The sequence below is a fragment of the Pelodiscus sinensis genome, chromosome 5 (genome assembly GCF_052426305.1).
Source record: "Pelodiscus sinensis isolate ZL-2025 chromosome 5, ASM5242630v1, whole genome shotgun sequence".
Classification (NCBI taxonomy): Eukaryota; Metazoa; Chordata; order Testudines; family Trionychidae; genus Pelodiscus; species Pelodiscus sinensis.
In genome coordinates, this window is record NC_143056.1 from 119,417,018 (window position 1) to 119,437,980 (window position 20,963).

General features: G+C 40.8%; 1 protein-coding gene across 1 annotated transcript in view; it reads right to left on the reverse strand.

The window, feature by feature from the left end:
• Positions 1-13,663, reverse strand: part of LOC102456400 (mucin-2) — a 72,998-nt gene extending 59,335 nt beyond the window's left edge. The window contains exons 1-9 of the mRNA XM_089778834.1: positions 13,594-13,663; positions 9,754-10,018; positions 6,705-6,819; positions 5,629-5,719; positions 5,116-5,225; positions 4,640-4,856; positions 4,185-4,310; positions 2,467-2,584; positions 2,010-2,148 (exon numbers count right to left, since the gene is read on the reverse strand). Of these exons, the coding sequence (XP_089634960.1) occupies positions 2,010-2,148; positions 2,467-2,584; positions 4,185-4,310; positions 4,640-4,856; positions 5,116-5,225; positions 5,629-5,719; positions 6,705-6,819; positions 9,754-10,018; positions 13,594-13,663 (1,251 nt within the window). The remainder of the gene's footprint in view (positions 1-2,009; positions 2,149-2,466; positions 2,585-4,184; positions 4,311-4,639; positions 4,857-5,115; positions 5,226-5,628; positions 5,720-6,704; positions 6,820-9,753; positions 10,019-13,593) is intronic.
• Between the last annotated feature and the right edge of the window lie 7,300 nt (positions 13,664-20,963).

A 20,963-nucleotide genomic window follows, 5' to 3' on the forward strand; every position in this document is an offset into this window, starting at 1 on the left:
CTGTAACTTTAAAAACAACGAGCAGTCCTGTGGCACCTTAGAGACTAATGTGTTATATGGTGAGCTTCGTGGGTGAAAACCACTTCATTGAAAGCTCATGATGCTATAACATTTGTTAGGCACTAAGGTGCCCCAGAACTACTCACTGTTTGTGCCACACATTGTAACATACAAATTTATTCTCTGATGTGACAAGGATACATCATGCTTGAAAATAGTGCACCAAAATCAAGAAGAGGGCTACAAATGCTATAGAAATAAGGGATTCAAAAGTTTAGCAAATGGAAGAGGAACATCTTTGATGGCTTGTGTGGGGAGCCATTTGGTCCAAGGCCATGTTAAAAGAAAAGAATTCAGCATAGTTGGAAGGAAGAGAGAGATGGTCTGGACTTCCATCTCTGTGGAAAGGACCTAAGGGGATCCCAGAGAAAGAACCAGGGGAAGAATATAAGAATGCAGTTAACTCCTAATATGGGCCTCGAGAAAGGCATAAGACTCCCAGAAGACAGTCATGTGGATAACAGTTCTGCAGGGGAGCAGAGAACTGGGGCAAACCTAAGACAGACAGTTGTCTGTGATAGGAAGAAGTTGTTTGATTTGTGTTTTGTCTGCTTCTAGGGTTTTACTGAGCATTTCCAGGGAGAAGCCCTGAGACCTTCTGCTCTAGAAGTAGGGGCTGAAGAAATGCCCAGGTCAGGTGGACAGCACTGTATTTGCTACCACTGTTTTGTCAGACTGTTTGGAGCATTGATACTTCAGAAGAGATAGAACTCTAGTGTGACTGTCTACAGACTAGACCCACCAGACTAGACTCTTGACATTCCAAGGCAGAGAGCTAGGAGGAGTTGCTGGAATGTTTTTTCATGCCACACAGAAGCACTCTGTGGCACGCAGCCAGCCCTTTCATATCTTCTGCAGATTTCTATCCCAGATGACAGAAATCATCTGTTCAGCTAACAAATATTGTGGAGCTTCGCTTTTGCTTCTTCTAGCAGCACCGCCAGAACCAGAACTTCCTTTCAGAGCTCTAGCGGCAAACATTCCGGCTGTGTCCAGACTGGCAAGTTTTTCCGCAAAATCATCTGCTTTTGCGGAAAAACTTGCCAGCTGTCTACACTGGCCGCTTGAATTTCCAGAAAAGCACTGATGATCTCATGTAAGATTGTCAGTGCTTCTCCGGAAATAGTATGCTGCTCCTGTTCGGGCAAAAGTCTTTTTCTGAAAGACTTTTGCGCAAAAGGGCCAGTGTAGACAGCACAGTACTGTTTTCCGCAAAAAAGCCCCGTTCGCCATTTTTTGTGATCGGGGCTATTTTGCGGAAAACCGTGTCTAGATTGGCCACGGATGCGTTTCCACAAAAAGTGCTTTTGCGAAAAAGCATCCTGCCAATCTAGACGCACTTTTCCGAAAATGCTTTTAACAGAAAACTTTTCCGTTAAAAGCATTTCCGGAAAATCATGCCAGTGTAGACGTTGCTTCCTGGTTTTGGTACAACAGATCCTTGTTCTCTGGTACAATGGGAACTGGGTACTTCAGGGACAAAGGAATGACATAACTTGTTGGGATCTCACCCAACTCTGTAATTGACTCTATCACCTAAGCACAAGCACAGGTGTATTAGAGATTACATAGTACACTTCCAACCCTCATTTCAGATCTGCCTGGTAAAACTGAGTCCTTCAAGTTGCAGGTCCTGCCATCTGCTCACTAGCACCAGTGTGCTTCTCTGGACTCTTGTAAGTGAGACTGTGGCCTGTACCATTAACCTGGTCCATAATTGTCATGAAATTGGAGACTACTAAGGCAGGCAGAGGGTAGTAGGTAAGCACAAGCCCTCTCTGCCACATCAGTACACACTGGTAGACTAAGTTTGAATACTCTAGTATAGACTGTAGGGTTCTCCTTCCAGCCTCGGAAAGTATAATGAAACTTGATTTACAGCCATTAAATCAAAAGGCAGATATATCTATATTTGCTGTTGGAGAGAAGAGACCTTTAATACATGATACCTTGGCCAGCACATAGAAACAGTCTCCGTGGAAGGTGTATTTCTTCTTATCAAAGGTGGTAATGTGAGCACCTCCTTCCAGTAAGCATGAGCCTGGACACGGTAAGTCATTGCACAACCACCTGCCTGAATCACAGGTACTATAAATACAAATAAATAAGAAATTAAAAATGGGGTCAGGTGTCTAAGGGACTGAAAACATTGAAAAAACATCTGCAGACAGAGCACCACAGGGACAGGACGAAGTACCCACAGGTGCTTTGAAAATGTGTCATTGGCTGGTTATATAAAAGGCTTCGCCTTTAACAATTTCAGACTCAAGATGCCAAAAAATCAGCTCACAACAGCATCTTGATATTGTGTGACATGTACAGATATAGACAAATAAGTAACATGTCTACAGCCAGACCCGTGCACACTCGTTCTGAAAACAACTCAGAGTGCATTGTAACCCTTACCATTTCTCGCATTCATTGGTGATAGTTTGCCCAGGGGAATACACGACTCCGTGTTGCTTGCAGTAGCATTCGCTCACAGACACACAGCCTTTCCCATTGACGTCATCATACACCGTTCCTATAAAACACAACCACGGGCTGACTCATAGTTCATGTTAAAATTACCAGTCTCAGCCAACCTAAGAGAAACTCTTAGAGTGCGCCCACCAGGGCCAACATGATTATTTGTGGGGCCTAGTTCAGGACGGGTGAGCTCTGGGTTGGTCCCTCAGCAGGAACACGATCCCAGGTGCTGGCCAGGTGAGCTCTACGTTCTCGGGGTGGAATCTCACGTTGCCTAGTGCCCCAGCACACAGGAGTGCAATTCAGTCCATCCCTGGCCTAAGCTGGCCTCTGCCTGGCCCTTCCTAGGGCTGCTTGGGCAGCCTGGCTCGTTTCCAGTGTGTGGCTGCCTAGAGTTGCTGGGCGATCCAGGCCTGCTGCAAGCAGTTGCTCCCATTGTAAACCTGCTCAGGATGCTGGGCTCTGTGCATTGGGGGACGAAGATCCTGGGGTGTGGGAAGCTCATCACACCCTGCCCCTCCAACCGGCTCCAATGGGCTCAGCTCAGCACGGGCTGGATTCAAGGAGGGAGGGGACTGCATAGAGCACAGTCCCAGGGAGGGCTTGGGTGGGCAAATGTGTACTGCTAACCTGGTCCACAATTGCCATGAAATTGGAAACTACTAAATTAGGCAGAGTGTAGTAGGTGAGCACAAACCCTCACTGCTACATCAGTACACGCTGGTGTACTCCATTTGAATACTCTGCTATAGACTCCGGGGTTCTCCTTCCCAGGCTCAGAATGTATAATGAAATTGTGATTTCCAGCCATTAAATCAAAAGGAAGATATATCTATGTTGCATGTTGAGCAGGGGGTGGGGGGAATCACTGGAGACAGGCTCCTTAAGCCTGGAGCGGAGCCAATAATAAAGCATAGGGCCATGTGTGGGGGTAATCAACTGTCCTGAGACACACACTCAATCACCCAACAATTCATGGCAATTGAAGGCATCAAAAGGGATTAAACCATGCAGCTTCCATTTTTTATAATGTTTAATATTTTTAATGGAAGCTGTATGGTTAAACATCCTGGGGGCTAAATCACCACTTAAATCCGCACGTTCTCAATGGCTGACTTTAAAATCTGCCTAAACTATGGTGGTGCTGTCACCGTGACAGTATTTGGCAATAGGGTCTTGGATTTCACACCTGAGCTCATTGTCACATCTGATTAATACGATTTCCATGTAGATAATATGTATGGAATTGTGCCCCTTGACTGGGTTACCTACAGGGACTGAATTGAAAAACTCCAAAAAAAGGTATGTCCACTGTTTAACCTGAAGGACCAAGTATTGTTTCAGAAGAAATAGAGGCCTCATAAACCATAAGGCCCAGTTATAGGTTGGTGTGGGTTAAATGAAGCCAAGCAAATGCATGACTTTTGTCAACATGCTAGAATTTTATGAATTTTCAAGGACAAATTAATTCTACTGGTGAAATGTATTCATTTCTAAAATGTCACTTTCTTTATGCTGAATATTGCAATCTCGACTGCGTTTTTTAGGGAAGGAAAATTATAGATAATAGAGCCTTTTTCGGAAAAATTTTAAAGTATATGAAGGGACTTGAATCCAAATCTATTGTCTCATATAGGACAGAGAGAGACACCTGCCTTCAGGGCAGAAGCAGCCATCCAGATGGTGTTCCTCACAAAGACTGCTGACCTCCAAATGAGAACAAGTGTTTATGCATGGTGAGCTGCTTTCCTGGTAGATCATGTTTCCAGGGCATGTCATGGCTAAAATAATGAAAGAAACAGATCAATGACTGGAATACACACTCCGTGTTCCACAGAAACCAAGTAGCATATATTGACTCCAAAGATATCAGTGGAATTGACTCAGTTGATTAAAGTAATGGACTTTAAGCACACTAAAAACGCATGGCTAAATTTCAGAGAGAGCATGATCATTCCATGTAGCAAGTGCAATATAATCTCTCCTTCTAGTAAATATCTTTAATAACAAAGGCAAGGAAAAGGAAAACAGGAAATACACAAACTGAGCAATTTTAAATATTTCACCCAGGATGAACCAATTGTTCTGACAAGTTTGGGAAGATGCTTACGGCAAAACTTGTCTGTCCTCCAGTTTCCAGGCTGGCCACCAGCGTGGGAACATTGGCGAGAGAACTCAGAGATGGTGCTGCAGAGGCAGAAGGAATCCTCAGTTCCATGGCAGGTACATTTATCCTGCATGCAGGCTTCAACGTACATCTCCAGATTCAGGCGTGACACGCAGTCGGAGAATTTTGAAGACGTCAGCAGACTCAGGCACTCATCCCGCTAAGGAGGAGAGAGGAAAAGGGAAAGGTTAAAGGGCATCCCTGCACCTGAGTATCTAGAGAAGTTCCCTTTTGCTAACATGATACTTGGCTTCTGGACATCAGCAGCAGCTGCACAAAAGGGATGGGTCCGTGTCTTATGTGATCTGTGTCAGAATCAGCACAAATGCAACTACGATCCTTCATCGGGTCTCCCCCTCCTTTTGAAAGTCATAACTACCTTAATGCCCTAAGTAAAGTTGATAACCATGATTACTCACATGCTGATTACAGGTTGCAATGGTTGTTGTTTCATCAGGGTCCTCACATACGCCGCCTGGTTTGTTAATCTTCTGCATATTTCCAAATGTGATGGGATTGAACCTCATGCCTGGGAGAAAGATGTAAAAATGTCTTGATGAGCACAGAAAACTTAACAATATATTCTGGACTTCAAATGGAGATGAAAAACTCACTAGTGTTCCCACAAGCGAGAAAGTTTGCACCAACAAAGTTTGCTCCACAGAGTCAGCTGAATCACTTGGAAGATGCTACACCATTAATAATTTAATCTCTGTATTCCTAGCAATCACCAAAAAAATCTCAATGAGGAGTTCTGAGGCACTTTGGAGACTAACAAGTATCATGAGTTTTGTGGGCAAAACCCACTTCTTCAGACGAGAAAATCTCAGTCACTCTATAGTAAATTCTTCTTTTGCCTCTCTTATGTTTCCACATACAATATCCATAAGCTAGCCTTATGTGGTAGCTATATATTCTTTCAAACCACTTACCATTAGAGATAAATTCATTGTAGACCTGCAGTCCGTTGTAATCGCCGCAAAGACCACATGTGTTGTTGTTAAACTTGCTGTCCAGCTCCAACTAAATAAGGGAGGAGGGGAGAAAGAAAGAAAATCAGGTGTAGCACTAACAAAACATTCTAACAAGAATAAATTCACTAGGATAGCAAGTTCATAGAGAGGAAAGATAGTGAATGCCCATTCATTTTAAATTAGGTTTTAGTGCACCAACCATAATAGTAATACAGTCCCACGGTAAACAATTATCACAGGAAAATAATAAAAACATATCATGGAAGAATGAGAGAAGTTATTATATCCATGATAGTTCTTCTCACCAACATTATGTCAAAACTTAGGAAGAAAGTGTGCTACAAATTAAAAAAAAAAAAAAAAAAACCCTCTTCCCTGGCGAGGTGAATTTTCTTGCTGGGGACCTGAATAATAGAGCACAGCAGTCCTTCAAAGGACAAACAAATGGAATGACGATCAGAATTTGTTAGAATTAATATTAGCTGTTTCTCATTCTCTTCTCGTCGGCTACGTCTACATTGGCCCCTTTCCGGAAGGGGCATGGTAATTTTTGAAATCACAATAGGGAAATGCGCGGGGGATTTAAATATCCCCCGCGGCATTTAAATAAAAATGTCCGCCGCTTTTCAAAGTAGGAATAAGATCCTCCGGAAAAGGGCGCTTTTTCCGAAGGATCGGGGCCAGTGTAGACGCTCTTTTCCGGCTTTTCTAAAAGCCGGAAAAAAGTGGAGGACATTTTTATTTAAATGCCGCGGGGGATATTTAAATCCCCCGCGCATTTCCCTATTGCGATTTCAAAAATTACCATGCCCCTTCCGGAAAAGGGGCCAATGTAGACGTAGCCGTCTTGTCCTGAGAGTGAAGAAACATTCATTTCTACACCCACTGCAGTCACATAATGGACAAAGGAAACTTCTCAGCTGAGAATAAGCTATGTCTATTGCCAGTCGGATAAGACTTCTTAACACAGTGACTCCGTGTAGCCTATATTGATAACCAATAGTAGCATAAGTAAAGTTCCATGTCATACATACCATCAGTGCATCTTTACGGTTCCACATTAGAATAAGGCCTGCTCTTGCATAGACTTTAGTGTAGACTTCAGTGCTCTCAATCAGCAAACCGGAACTGTAGTATGGTGTTTTTACACTGAAAGAAAAAAGACCGAGATTTTGCATTAAAGGTAATGTAGAAAGCAGAAAGGAATAGAAAGGACTAACCTAAATACCTTAGGTACTGCAAAAGAAATAACCGCGTGCACAGGGAAACCAGACTCTGGCCCCTATCTCCAATCCCACACAGATGTTTTCTGTTATACAGGGCAGACTGGCTGTGTCTACATTGGCACCCTTTTCCGGAAAAGGGATGCTAATGAGACCAGTCGGAATTGCAAATGCCCCGGGGATTTAAATTTTCCCTGCAGCATTTGCATGAACATGGCTGCCGCTTTTTTCCGGCTCGGGGCTTTGCCGGAAAAAAGCGTCAGTCTAGACAGGGATCTTGTGGAAAATAAAGGCTTTTGGTGCCATCTAGAATTCACTTTAGCAAGGCAAAGCAATCTCAGAGCCGTGGGCTCCTTAAAGGAATAAATTCTCTATCTCCAGTTAGCAAAATAGGCAAAATGCCAGCAAAGAAATGTGATTCAGACAATAAAAGCAAAAAACAAAGGATCTGAACCCGGGAGCGAAAATACTCACTACTTACCCATGAGTAAGGTTCTTGTAGAAAATGAGCATAAGAAACTAAATAGGGTCTTTCATTTGCAAAAACCATATACTGTTACAAGACACTGGGTATTCGCGTTTTTTGAGATAATGGCCTAATGATTTGGGATGGGAACAATTCAAACATGGGGCCAGATGGTCAACACAAGAGGAAATAAATGTCGAGAGAAAAGAGCTTGTTCAAAACATCAAAACACAATCATCTAATTGGAAGAGATAGATCTTTAATAGAGTTGGCACAGAGTATTAATTTGACCCAAGTATCTCAAACAGGGTGGAGCAAAGATGCTATTGACTGATAAGAAGCTGCTTCAGTGAATAGCCGCCCCTCTATTGCATGTCTCCCTTATGTTTCCTATGTACACAAGCCACAATACAGAACTTGGTGCAGTGATAAAAGCATTCCCACGAACAGCTTCTTACAAGTGAAACCTAAATAGCTCAATACGTGATCAAACAGAAGTAGTTGCACTGGAATCCAGCCAAATCAATGAATAGCTATTTCCTTTTCTAAAGTGTTGTCAGAAGAAATGTTATTGCTAATTTAATGGTACATGCCCATGCATCTATCCCCTCTCGCAATTTCTTTTCTTGCCTTTCAGAAGGGTATTTTAAATCTTAATTTCTTGGTGCCAGACCCTCTCTTGCTATTCATCTTGCATTTTTTAAATGTATGCTACAACTTTAGCTAGGGTCTAGACACTGATTATAAACCCAATTCCTACCATGAGCAACAGGTCACATCATGAACATGGGAGCCTGCATAAAATTTTTGAAAAGAGAATTGTAAAATTCTAGGCAGCTATTTGAAAGCATTGAGTCTTCTGGGATGGAGTTTTGAAATTGGCAAGTCTACCTAGCTCTCAACAGTGGGTGCGGGCATGCGAGGGCTTCTCACAGTGTCTCCCAGCTGGGAGCATGGTCCGAAGTCACCAGGACTATCTTACATTGACCTAACTATGTAGAGTAGACCAGCCCTTAGAGGTTGTCTCCTCTGGGCAGAGAAACATAGAGTTAGAAGAGGCCTTACAGGTCATCAAGTCCAACCCCTGCTAAAAGCAAGACCCATCTCAACTAAACCATTCCAGACAGGGCTTTGTCAAGCCAGGACTTAAGAACCTCTAGGGATGGAGATTCCATCACCTCCCTAAGTAACCCATTCCAGTGTTTCACCACCCTCCTAATGAAACAGTTTTTCCTAATATCCAACCTAGACCTCCCACACTGCAACTTGACACCATTGCTACTTGTTCTGTCATCTGCCACCCCTTAGAACAGCCTCTCTCCATCCTCTTTGGCACCCCCCCCTTCAGAAAGTTGAAGGCTGTTAATTTTGTGTTGGTAGTCAATGGATTGATATTCCAAAGGCATTTCTTAAAATTCAGCTGCGCTATAGCTTTCATTGGCTGGCATGCAGTGATCCATGAATCATGGGCCACGGGAAATGTTTAAAGGATGTGAAAGTCTATAGAACAGTGTTTCTCAACCAGTGGTATGAGTACCCTTAGGGGTACTCGAGAGAAGTCTGGGGGGGTACGTCAACACAACTGAAATTTTGAGAAAATTGCATTTTTGTTTTAAGTTTTACAGCACTTTATTATTTTTGTACTTTTTACACCCAAAAATGTCATCGCCTGCTCAACTACAATTAAGTTGTTTAAACAAATGTGTTGCAATAGTAGAAAAAAATGTGTGTGTCTCAAAACTGTAGATACTGGGGGTACTTATAATTTGTTTTAAAAAAGAGACACTTTATATAAAAAAAAGGTTGAGAAACACTGCTATGGAACTAAATCCCACACACAGTGAAAATCTGTTCCACATGTCTTCTATGAGCAATACATAAGGGAATAGGTTCAGTGCATGGAAAAGTAGTCTTTACAGGATCCCCAAAAAGCTTCTTGTGAATTTCTTTTTAACACGTTGGTGTACAACTAAGCACTCTCTCAGTTTTGACAGTACAATTTGTCAAAAGACTTCATAGTTTTTCTGGATATATTCTGGCTTGGTGCCTGGAAAACACAATGTTATTTTCTATTTCTTTAGTGCAGTGGGTCTGATGGTTTTTAATAAAACCTGGGTTCTAGTTACAGGCAGCAATGACAACTGAAAAGTATATTATATTTATTTGATCATGTTAAAATCGATTAAAGCTAATCCAGGATCTGGCACGCTTACTCTAGTGGCAGTACCTTAGCTAGTAAAATGTCACATTCACTTCAGTGGGTCTAATCACAATATTGTGTTCCTACCCCAGAATTTCTTTTATTTTAATGCTACATATTGCACAATTCTGTTTGTCTATAGAAGCATTTTACCGGAGATTTCATTGAAGAATTATACTACTCAAGTAACTTACACTTGCTCATCCACCACAGCCGTATGTTGGGTGAGGTAGATCACAACATCCTTTATGGTGATCAGGACATATTGGATTTCAGGGTGTCCATTTTGACTGGTATCACGCTGGATGTGGACTGAGAACTCCTTGTAAGCTTCTCGGCAGTCAGAAGCAAAGTTGTAATCACAGAGGCCAGGAAACTGGTAGAAGTCTCCATCAAAAGTTTTGAAATGATTGTTGCCCCAGGTGCTGCAGACATAGTGGCCATGGTTTTGGGATCTGCCTGTTAAATGAAGGAAAAAAGGTTAAAGAAAGCAAACTGAGGTAGCTAAAGCACTTAAGGTACGTCTGTACTCCAAAATAACTTATTCCAAAATAGCACATCTACACTACAGGGAAGCCTCCATTTATAGCCCCAGGAGGCACTGAAGAGCAATTAGTTTGAACGGCCCTGGGCAAAAGCTATTTTGAAACAGAAGCAGTGGAGCTTCCACATTACTGATATTCCAAAATATCTATTTCGGAATAGGCATTATTCCTCATGGAATGAGGTTTACAGAAGTTGGAGTATGCCCGTCCATTATTTCAAATTTATTTCAAAATAACAGAATTGCTGTATAGATGCTCCCACTGTTATATCAGAATAATGGCCTTTATTCCAAAATAACGCTGCTGTGTAGATACACCCCTATTAACAATAAGCAGCATTACACAGCAAGACAGCTAAGGATTTATATGTAGATGATTCAGCCCTGGACTACAATTAGGTTTACAAGAGAAGCTAATCTGCATGTATGCAGACCAAGCCATTTACAAATATAGATGTACCAATCTGCCAAAACTGCGAATCCCCAATGTTTGCATAATAAACAGATGAAATGTGCACCTCTGTGGCTGAGGATCATGCATCTTTATATGCATCCTGGGTCTCTTGGAGTTCTGACTGCATGTGCTATAGGTGAGGGTACCTGCCTGTTGAGACTGAGGGTACGTCTAGACTACAGGGTTTTGTCAACAGAAGTTTTGTCGACAGATACTGTCGACAAAGCTTCTGTCGACAAAGAGCATCTAGACTACATTCAGTTCTGTCGACAAAGCAAGCTTCTTTGTCGACAAAACCCTGTAGTCTAGACACAACCCTACATGCAATAATACCTTCTGTCGACAGAACTCTGTCAACAGAAGGCGTTATGCCTCGTAAAATGAGGTTTACCAGCGTCGACAAAACTGCTGAGTTCTGTCGACGTTATGTCGACAGAACTCAGTGGTAGTGTAGGTATAGTTTTGTCGACAAATGTCAACTTTTGTCGACAAAACTCTGTAGTCTAGACACACCCTGAGATGCTGAAGAGGGCACAATTGTTGGTACAAATAGTTTATTCATTGAAAGAAATAGTTTCAGTAAACCCTGTACTATTTCTGCATTTGACACAGCTGCCAACAGTTTTGTCTCAAATGATTTTGGGGGGATGGAAAGGGTTCTGCTCACAAAGGGACGAGGGCTACATTAACAGACGAAGAAATGGCAATAGGGCTTTTACACCTTAGAGCACTAAGTGGTTAGAGGCACTTGCCTGAGATCAAGGAAACCTGAGTTTAATCTCTCCTCTCTGCCTGATGTAATGCAGGGACATGAAATTGGATAAACCGCATTGACAGAGCCTGCCATAACCAGGCTACAGAGCCTTTGACACTCTTTCTCTGGCCCAATAACCAGTCAACCATTGTATGCCAAGTGGAATAGCATTAGTAGGAGAAACTGAGAGACATCCCTTCCACAATAGCCCCAGATAGAGCACAGCCTAGATGAGTGCCCTGATACCTGGGATAAGGGAGGCTCCTCCTCTGGCCTTTTTATTAATGTACCAGGGGTTTTCAAACTCTGGGTTGTGGTTTGTAAGGAGAAGTGGCTAGATGTCCATGAGACACTCCATTTACCTGCACCTCTATAGGTACAGCTGATCGCAGCTCCTGTTGGCTATTCCCAGCCAATCGGAGCTGCGGGAAGCAGTGTCCTGATACACTCCACTTCACACAACTTGCATTGTCTGGGAACTGCAATCTGAAGCCAATGGCACTGCAATCACCTGTACCTATGGAGGTGCAGGTAAATAAAGCATCTTTCAGCCAGCTAGCAGCTTGCCCTTACAAACCATGACCTAGATTTTGAAAACCCCCTGAATTATAACCCCTTAAATTTTCCTGACTTGTTATTGATCAAATATCCAGAAATGGAACATAATGCTTTATTCAACTTAAAACAAAATTATATTGATTATTTTAATTCACCTCCTGTGTGGGTTTTTTTTTTTTTTTTTTTTTTTTAAGAATTTGCAGTTTGGTCTGACCCAAAGCAATTTTGACGTTATTTATTTATTTTTCAGAACTGCCAATGACCAAAATCAGTTATTTCCCCAACTTTACTGAGAAGCTTTAACACTCCTGCAGAGGCCACTTCCGTACCCAGGGTTGTTTTTTTTAATTGAGTGAACTAAACCATACGTCCTCTTGAATAACAGATTTTTAAGGGAATCAGGTCATGCTATAAGTAAAACACACCGCAGAGCATCATATTTACAGGTCATGGATCTATTTTGACAATCACTTTCTCCCGAGATCTATAGATATAGTTTGCTTTGAGAAGCTCAAGGATTTTTTAGGAACTCCTAATTTCTCTACTTTCTACTCTATCCAAAAAACTTCATTTAAGAAAGGGTGCACATCCATCTCTCCAAAGCCCATCAATGCTGACTCCTGCATTCCAGTGAGACTGGAAAACAATGGAATGTGTTCCCTTCTTCCCAATTGCTAACATCAGGTGCTCTCCTAGGATACGTCTACACTGCACAATTATTTTGGAATAAGCTATTCTGGAATAGTTATTCCGAAGTTGCTTACTTCGAAATAGCAGGTCTACACTGCAGGGAAGCCTCAAAAATAGTCCAAGGCAGACTTCCCTATTGTAGATGTACTATCTTGATTTAGAGACCCAAGAGAAATAATTTAAAATACCCATGGTGAGGAGCTATTTTGAAATAGCAGAAGTGGATCATCTACATACTCCTTATTTTGAAATAGCTATTTTGGAAGAGGCATTATTCTTCGTAGAATGAGGTTACAGAAATTGAAATAAGCCATTCATTATTTCAAAATTATTTCAAAATAACAGAATTGCTGTGTAGACACTCTTATAATTATTTCGGAATAACGGCCATTATTCTGAAATAACTGTTGTGTAACACATAGTCATATCTTATTCAAGAAGGGACCAATCCCAATATTCAAATCCCTGAGCAATTGCACAGGAATATACCACCTGGTTGCACCAAAATATTTGCTGTTTTTAATCAAACCTATTCATCCTACTACCTCAGGCAAATTAATTTGGAAACTCTTTCTTTTAAAAAGGAAGATTAAGAGATTATGGACTAGGAAAGCTGAAGTTATGGATTTAAAGAAGATCTAGTGCATGTAGAGACAATGCATACATTTTTTGGACAAAAAAGAATATGCTGCTATTTCTGAATAGCCACATGCAGAGTTTTCCTTATGCACCCTTTCTGCATTGCTATTGCTTGGTATTTGCCAAACTCCTGCACACCATCATGCTAGGCAATTGTTACTTCCTCACATACATTATGCTAGAGATCAACATAATGGATTCAGCCAGCCACAGAGCTCAGAAAGAAAAACATAGAAAACTGTAGAATTCTCCTCTATTTCAGAAAGGATATTTGATGTCATAATATTGCCTAGGATTATTTCCTCACACGGTTAGCTTCTTCCTCACTATACTAGTTAAATCCTTCTACCGTTTTCCAACTGGAAAGTCCTCACCCTCCCATTTCCTTCTCTTACCTTTCTTAATTTCGCTTGCACAGGAAAGAGCCAGCCCCAGTGCAAACAGGCTGGCAAGTTTTAGCCCCATGGTGGCCAAGCTTGGTGCACTGAGAACTCCTTCAGAAAAACCTCGGTTTATATAAGGCCCTTTGGTACAATTAACACCATCACACAGGGAGGACACGGAAAGTGAGAAGGAGGAGTAGGAGCAATTCAAATGGATGCAACGTTTGCTGAGATAAGAAAGCAAACAGACATAGTTATTTTTCATAGTGAAATTGGGAATCTGGCATACAGGATGCAGTACAATATTGATTCAGTCATAAAGCAACTGGAGTTTTATTGTCTTTTTATATTTTAGCTTAACCTGCAATCACCCTTGACCATGGAGAGTGAACATTTTGGGCACAGTTGAACAATAAGGGAACCCCTTCAATGAAGCTTCATCTGGGATAGTCTCAAATGTCTGCTTTGAAACCAAGTGTTTTTAATTTTTCATTATTACTTAGAGATAAGAATGATTAACCTATGTGCAGATTAAAATAATGATTAACCTATGTGCAGATTAAAATAATGTTTGCGAAGCACCTTGAAGGTGAAATTGGCACATATGGGCTAAGTGTAACAATTATATGTTAGCTGTGGCAAAATTACAGAGCAATTAACAGTTGGGAATTCAGTTTCTTGCAAAGTTCTGGGACTCATACAATGCTAGATCCTTAGATGGTATACATCACTAAAATACTCTTACTGAAGATCTAGCTGATAAAGTAGATTGAGTTGAAAAGTATTCTGTGGGGATGATCTCAGACAACTTCAGATACTCCATACCACAGGGAAGGTCCACAAACATCTCTGCAGTGCTACAAAATCCACCAAAAGTTAATGGAGGGTCTCACAAAGCAAATATCACCATTTCAGGCTTTAAATATAGAAGGAAGAAGTTGTAGTCAACACCCATCAGTATTAGATTTTCTAGGCAATGCAGGTTTTCACATAGAATGCCCCCTGCACCTTTTATTTTTGTCATAAATAAATTGCGTACATGCTGCTTTATTGAGAATATGTAACTTCTCCTTATTCCCCTACTCTCCAAGGTTTTAAAAGATTGCAGTTTGAAAAAAAAAGGCTATCATGCTGGATCTGCTCAGACAGAAGCAAGAGAAGGGGGAAAAAAGGAAGGACGGATTCTTCTGAGAGTTAGAAAGCTGAAGTTAGGTCATAGCAATGGAAATAGCTGCCTTTTATGTGCATTGTCTTCTTTCTTCCAATTATTCCTCATCACAAAAAAACTATTCCTATAACCTCTCTCAACAGAAAAAAGACACCCTCTCATTTCAGTATGTCTTTAACACTGCTGCTTCTAAGCATTAGCAATACCCAGTGCATTCCTTTCATAGTCTCAACCAAGATTTCCTCCTTACAGTTTCTCTACATAAACCTCTAATCCTTTCAAATGTTCATTCTGTTTTGTCTCTTTCTAGATCAAATTACATATAATTAGAACTTTTAAGCCTTTTAGAACAGCCAGGGAAACCAGACTGTCTTTAAAAAAGAGCCTCAACAACATAAGAAAAGAGAAGGAATAAATAAATAAAAGTAAAAGGTCCAGAGAATATGATCCTTAGATGGAGTACTCCATTTCTAGTTTTTCCCTGATTGGCATCAGATAAAATAAATCCCCAGAGATGGCAACTGTGTCATGTATTGTCTCCTGCATTCAAGAAACTTTCTCCCCAGTGCACAGAACAGAGATAAAATTAAATATGAAATATATAAGAAAACTGAACACTTGGGGAACACTTGGAGGACTTTTATAGCCTTAACAAAGGCATATTGTTTTGGTTCCTCAGCAACTTAAACATCTCTACAACCATTACCCAGTAGTTCTTTTCTTCCCTCTTCCATCTAAACTTATCAACAGGCTGATATTTATATATAATAATATACAATATACTCTTTTCTTTGTCTTTGTCTTCACAACTGTTTTGAATCTAATATTCCGTCAAATGTAAAGAACAAATCATGTCAAACCAATCTGACAGCTTTCTTTGATAGGATAATGAGTCTTGTGGATAAGGGAGAAGCGGTGGATGTGGTATCCCTAGACTTTAGTAAGGAACCTGATACAGTCTGGCATGATATTCTTATCAATAAATTAGACAAATACAACTTAGATGGGGTTACTATAAGGTGGGTGCATAACTGGCTGGATAACCGTACTCAGAGAGTAGTTATTAATGGTTCACAGGGGTCTGCTTAGGAACTGGCTCTGTTCAATATCTTCATCAACAATTTAGATATTAGTATAGAAAGTCCGCTTATTAAGGTTGCAGATGATACCAAGCTGGGAGGGGTTGAGACTAATCTGGAGGATAGGGTCATAATTCAAAATGATCAGGACAAATTGGAGAAATGGTCTGAGGTAAACAGGATGAAGTTTAATAAAGACAAATTCAAAGTGCTCCAATTAAGAAGGAACAATCAGTTTCATACATACAGAATGGAAAGCGAATGTCTACGAAGGAGTTCTGCTGAAAGGGATCTAGGGGTTATAGTGGACCACAAGCTGAATATGAGTCAGCAGTGTGATGCTGTTGCACAAAAAGCAAACATGATTCTGGGATGCATTAACAGGTGTGTTGTGAGCAAGATACGAGAAGTCATTCTTCCACTTTACTCTGCGCTGGTTAGTACGTCCAGTTCTGAGCACTGCATTTCAAGAAAGATGTGGAGAAATTGGAGAGGGTCCAGAGAAGAGCAACGAGAAAGATTAAAGGTCTAGAGAACATGACCTATGAAGGAAGGCTGAAAGAATTGGGTTTGTTTAGCTTAGAAAAGAGAAGATTGAGGGGGGACATGATAGCAGTTTTCAGGTATCTAAAAGGGTGTCATAAGGAGGAGGGAGAAAACTTGTTCATCTTGGCCTCTGAGGATAGAACAAGAAGCAATGGGCTTAAACTGCAGCAAAGGAGGTTTAGGTTGGACATCAGGAAAAAGTTTCTGACTGTCAGGGTAGTCAAACACTGGACTAAATTGCTCAGGGAGGTTGTGGAATCCCCATCTCTGGAGATATTTAAGAATAAGTTAGATAAATGTCTATCATGGATGGTCTAGACAGTAAGGGTATGTCTATACTACCCCGCTAGTTCGAACTAGCGGGGGTAATGTAGTCATCTGCAATTGCAAATGAAGCCCGGGATTTGAATTTCCCGAGCTTCATTTGCCGGCTAGTTCGAACCACGAGGAGTACAGCTAGTTCGGATTAGTTCGAACTAGCCGGCATTTAAAAATGGCGCCGGCCGGCTTCATGGAAATGAAGCCCGGGAAATTCAAATCCCGGGCTTCATTTGCAATTGCGGATGACTACATTACTCCCGCTAGTTCGAACTAGCAGGGTGGTGTAGACATACCATATTTGGTCCTGCCATGAGGGCAGGGGACTGGACTCAATGACCTCCTGAGGTCCCTTCCAGTTCTAGTATTCTATGATTCTATGTTTTCATGGCTGAGTTTTTCTTAATACCAAGTGAGACATTTCTACACATCAGTTCTACATCTTCACACCTCCATGCCTCCAGTGGCTTAATCCTTTTCCATTAAGGTGAAAATGTTGTCCTGGTTACAAAGCCTGTGTATAAAGGCTTTTCAACGAGAACACTGTAAGTGAATTTAGTGGTGTGCTGGTGAAAAGCTTCAATGACCGCATCGACATCAATGTACTTGGGACAATACCTGTGTGTTTCCAAGAGAATGCTGCTGTGGAAATCAGTTCTCCTTTGCCTCTGTCCATTTACCAACTAGCCATTCCCATAAACATACCATACAGACATCACATAGGGTGAATCCTTCAGGATGAGTCATTACATTGCCTGAACACTCTCTTCCCCTCTCTCATATTTTGCCCCAGTATATCTGGTTTTTCAGATCTTTTAGCCTCGGTTTTGGAAATATTGGAAGGAAGGATATTACTATATGTGCATTTTGTGTTGGAGGGGAAATGAGAAGGGGTTCATACAACCTTGAGGAAGTTATTTTGGGTGATATGGTTCAGTCTGAAGTTGGGGGAAGTGCAAAATGGAGTCTACACACTTGGGCCCAGTCTACACTAGACCAGGATGGTCAGCTTAAGGTATGCCATTCGGGCACACAAAATGCATGGCTGGATTTGGCTTACCTTAAGCCAAGCCACCACAACATCTACATTGTGGGAGGCCAATGGGAACACATGCTCCCATCAGTTTCCCTTACTCTTCACAGAATGCCAACGGGAGATGTCCTCAGCATTTGATGTGGGGGTCTACACTGGATCCACTAAATCAAACACTAGAAGATTGATCTCCAAAGGGTTGATCTTCTCCATAGTGTAGACATGCCCTTATTTTCAGATTGGGTTTTACCTTTGGTATTATTTTCAGTATCAAAGATATTTAAGGTGTAAAGAACCACAGAACCAGAAGGTGTTGTGCTTCCCTGTAATGCTAAGTTCTGAGCTATTAATGTTTTCTTTCATCTTTGAAACTCTAATCCCATTGATTTCTTGTCACAAAAAATCTCCTGAACTTTCATGCTCCAGCTGAAGTCACAGATGGAAGAGTTACTCTCTGATCACATCCCCCAGTTTTACAATCATATACAGATGACTTTTGGATAACACTCCAGCAATCATGTGTACTCCCTCGCCACAAATGACTCACACTCCTACTTCAGGAAATTCTCACTAGTCACTATGATTCTTTCATTTCTTTCCTGGAGAGGTTAATTATACAGACTAACTTTCTGAATGTGGAAAGCACGTCTACCAAGCTGACATATTTCACAGGCTTCAGATCAAAGAACAATATATAGGTAATCAAATTATATACATCTGAGCAATTAATATAATTGTTTATAGTCTTTGGAAAAGACCGCAGACACCTTGCATAGCTTACATATTTACATTTTGGAGAAAAGCATTCCATTTTCTCTTCCTGGCCCTGAATTTGTTCTATCTGGATTTATAGTACTTAATGCATGTTTTTCATCTTTTCAACCATTGAGTACATAACTGAATCCATCATTTACAGTACTTACCATGCAGATTGAAAGGACCAACAATATCAAATACAAAAATGTCTGGCTTGTATCGGAGTCTTCCCACTGCTACACACGTTTTTCAGGTCAATACTAGCTTATCATTAAACCTTCAATCATCAGAAAATACATCACAAGCACTGAACCAAAACAGAACTGTGGTTTTTCTTGTTTTATAAGCTTTCTATAAAAGTAGAAGTGAGACTATTGGACAAAGCATTGCAGAACTAGCAGAGAGAAGAGGGGATATACAGACAGCCTGCATTTTACTAGGCAGTGCTGCTCCAAATAACAAATGGAGAAGGTATGCTTTGAATAGGCATGCCTCAAAGCTCATTGAAGTCCATGGTAAGACTCAATGAGCTTTGAATAATCTTTTGAGCAGGTTACACTTGGTTACCTTTACCAAAGCTGCACATACACTATTATGCCTGCTGCTTTTGTTGCAAACTACTTCTCACTTTTCACTGCTATTATTAGCTTAGACTTGCCTATATTCTGTGTGGTTTGTATTTTCACCTTTTTTTTTTCTTCCCCCTTTCTCTTCCAGCCATTCTGAAATTATCTTCCAGGAACCATACATAAAACTCCACCTAGATAAACCTTTTGTCAATATTAAATTTATTTCAGGGTATTCTGGTTCATAGTTTCTTATAATTTACTTTGTGCTTCTCACATAAGTAAACAGAGTTGCACAAATTCATGCATTCAGTGGGTGTCAACTAAGTATACATTATTGCACAAATAGACTCTGGTCTTTTTAAAGGGAGGGTGCACACCATTGTTACATAAATTCTCATCCCTTGCCTCAGTAAATAGCCTCTTGAGGATCTAAGTACTGTTTCTTTCTCTCTTGCTCTTGTTTACTATGTTCCACATAGCTGAGTGACTGTCATAGAAGAAAGCAAAGGGTCGTCATCAGCTTGGAAACAACATTTGTCTGTAAAAATTCTGCCTAAACTATTTACAGGTAACTCCTACAATTACTAAATTGGAAAGAAATTAGCAAACCCCAAACCCACCACCTTTTGTGTACTTGACAAATTTTTGCAAGTTCTCAGTTTCACTGCTACAACTGCCCCGGAATTAGGGTCTGACATTACAGTGAATGGGAATCTTCTAAACCAGCCATTCCAAAAATTTTTGGCTCAGAACCCCAAAGTGGGCCATGGTTCCATTTCAATGGGATTGCCATTGATTTGCTGGCACTGAAGGCTGAAGCCTGAGTCCTACCACATGGGGTTGAAGCAAGTCCAGGAGCTTATGTCTTGGGCCTCAGGCCTCAGGTTATATTCCCCCTGCTTGGGGCTGCAGTTCTTGGGCTTTGTTATCTCTGCACCTATCCGAGGCTGTGGGATTTGGGATTTGGCATGCCACCATGGCCAATAGGGCTCAGGCTTTGGTCCCTCCCTCCTGGGTTAGAGCAATCATTTTTGTTGTCAGAAGGAGGATGTGGCAATGAGATTTGAGACCTCCTGTTCTACATAGATTTCAAAATACTTTGCATAAGGTGGTCTGGAGAGTTTGTTCTTTGCTTGTAAAAATTGAAAACATAAAAAAAATCAGAATATACTCCAGAAAATATACTGCACAGGGCGTCCCCACTATACATCATCCCCGTATACATCAGTTCTGTGCTAACATCATTGTTGATCGTAGGAACTGTTGCATTATAAGTCTTCCCATTCCCGCTCTCACATCATGCAAAAAAAAAAAACCACACAACACAAATGGAAGTTAGCTACAGGGAAAAAAATTCCCTACTTTACATAGTTTTGCTATGCATCCATGTTTTTCGGAATGTATCTTGAATGTATAGCAGGGATGCCCTGTATCAGAGTCTGGAATTTGTTGAACCTAGACAATTAAAAATCTATTCCATTAAGTATCCTTTTTACCATGTGTGTTGAAGAGGAAGATTGGCTGAAAAGACACATACATCCCTTCATTCACAAATCAAAATTTCCACAAATATCCTGCATGGAAACAAAGTATATTTCTCCATAAAGAACTATAAAATTAGTGGACAATCACATTAGTTGGCTCATGGAAAAATTTCAAATTACAAATACATTTGTAAAAGCATCTTCAAAAACTTATTGTTTTTCTCAGTCAATCTTTGCCTTTGCACGGTTTTTCCAGACTAATAGTTTATAGTTCATTTTGTAATACTATATCAAAATCTGGCCATTTGACCTCGTTTTGTGTTGTCAGCTCAATAATTTTTAATGGAGGAGAAGATGGATGCAATGAAGGAGAAGCTACTTCTGTTGCCATATAAAGTTATAATATTAAATAATATGCGGCATCAATAT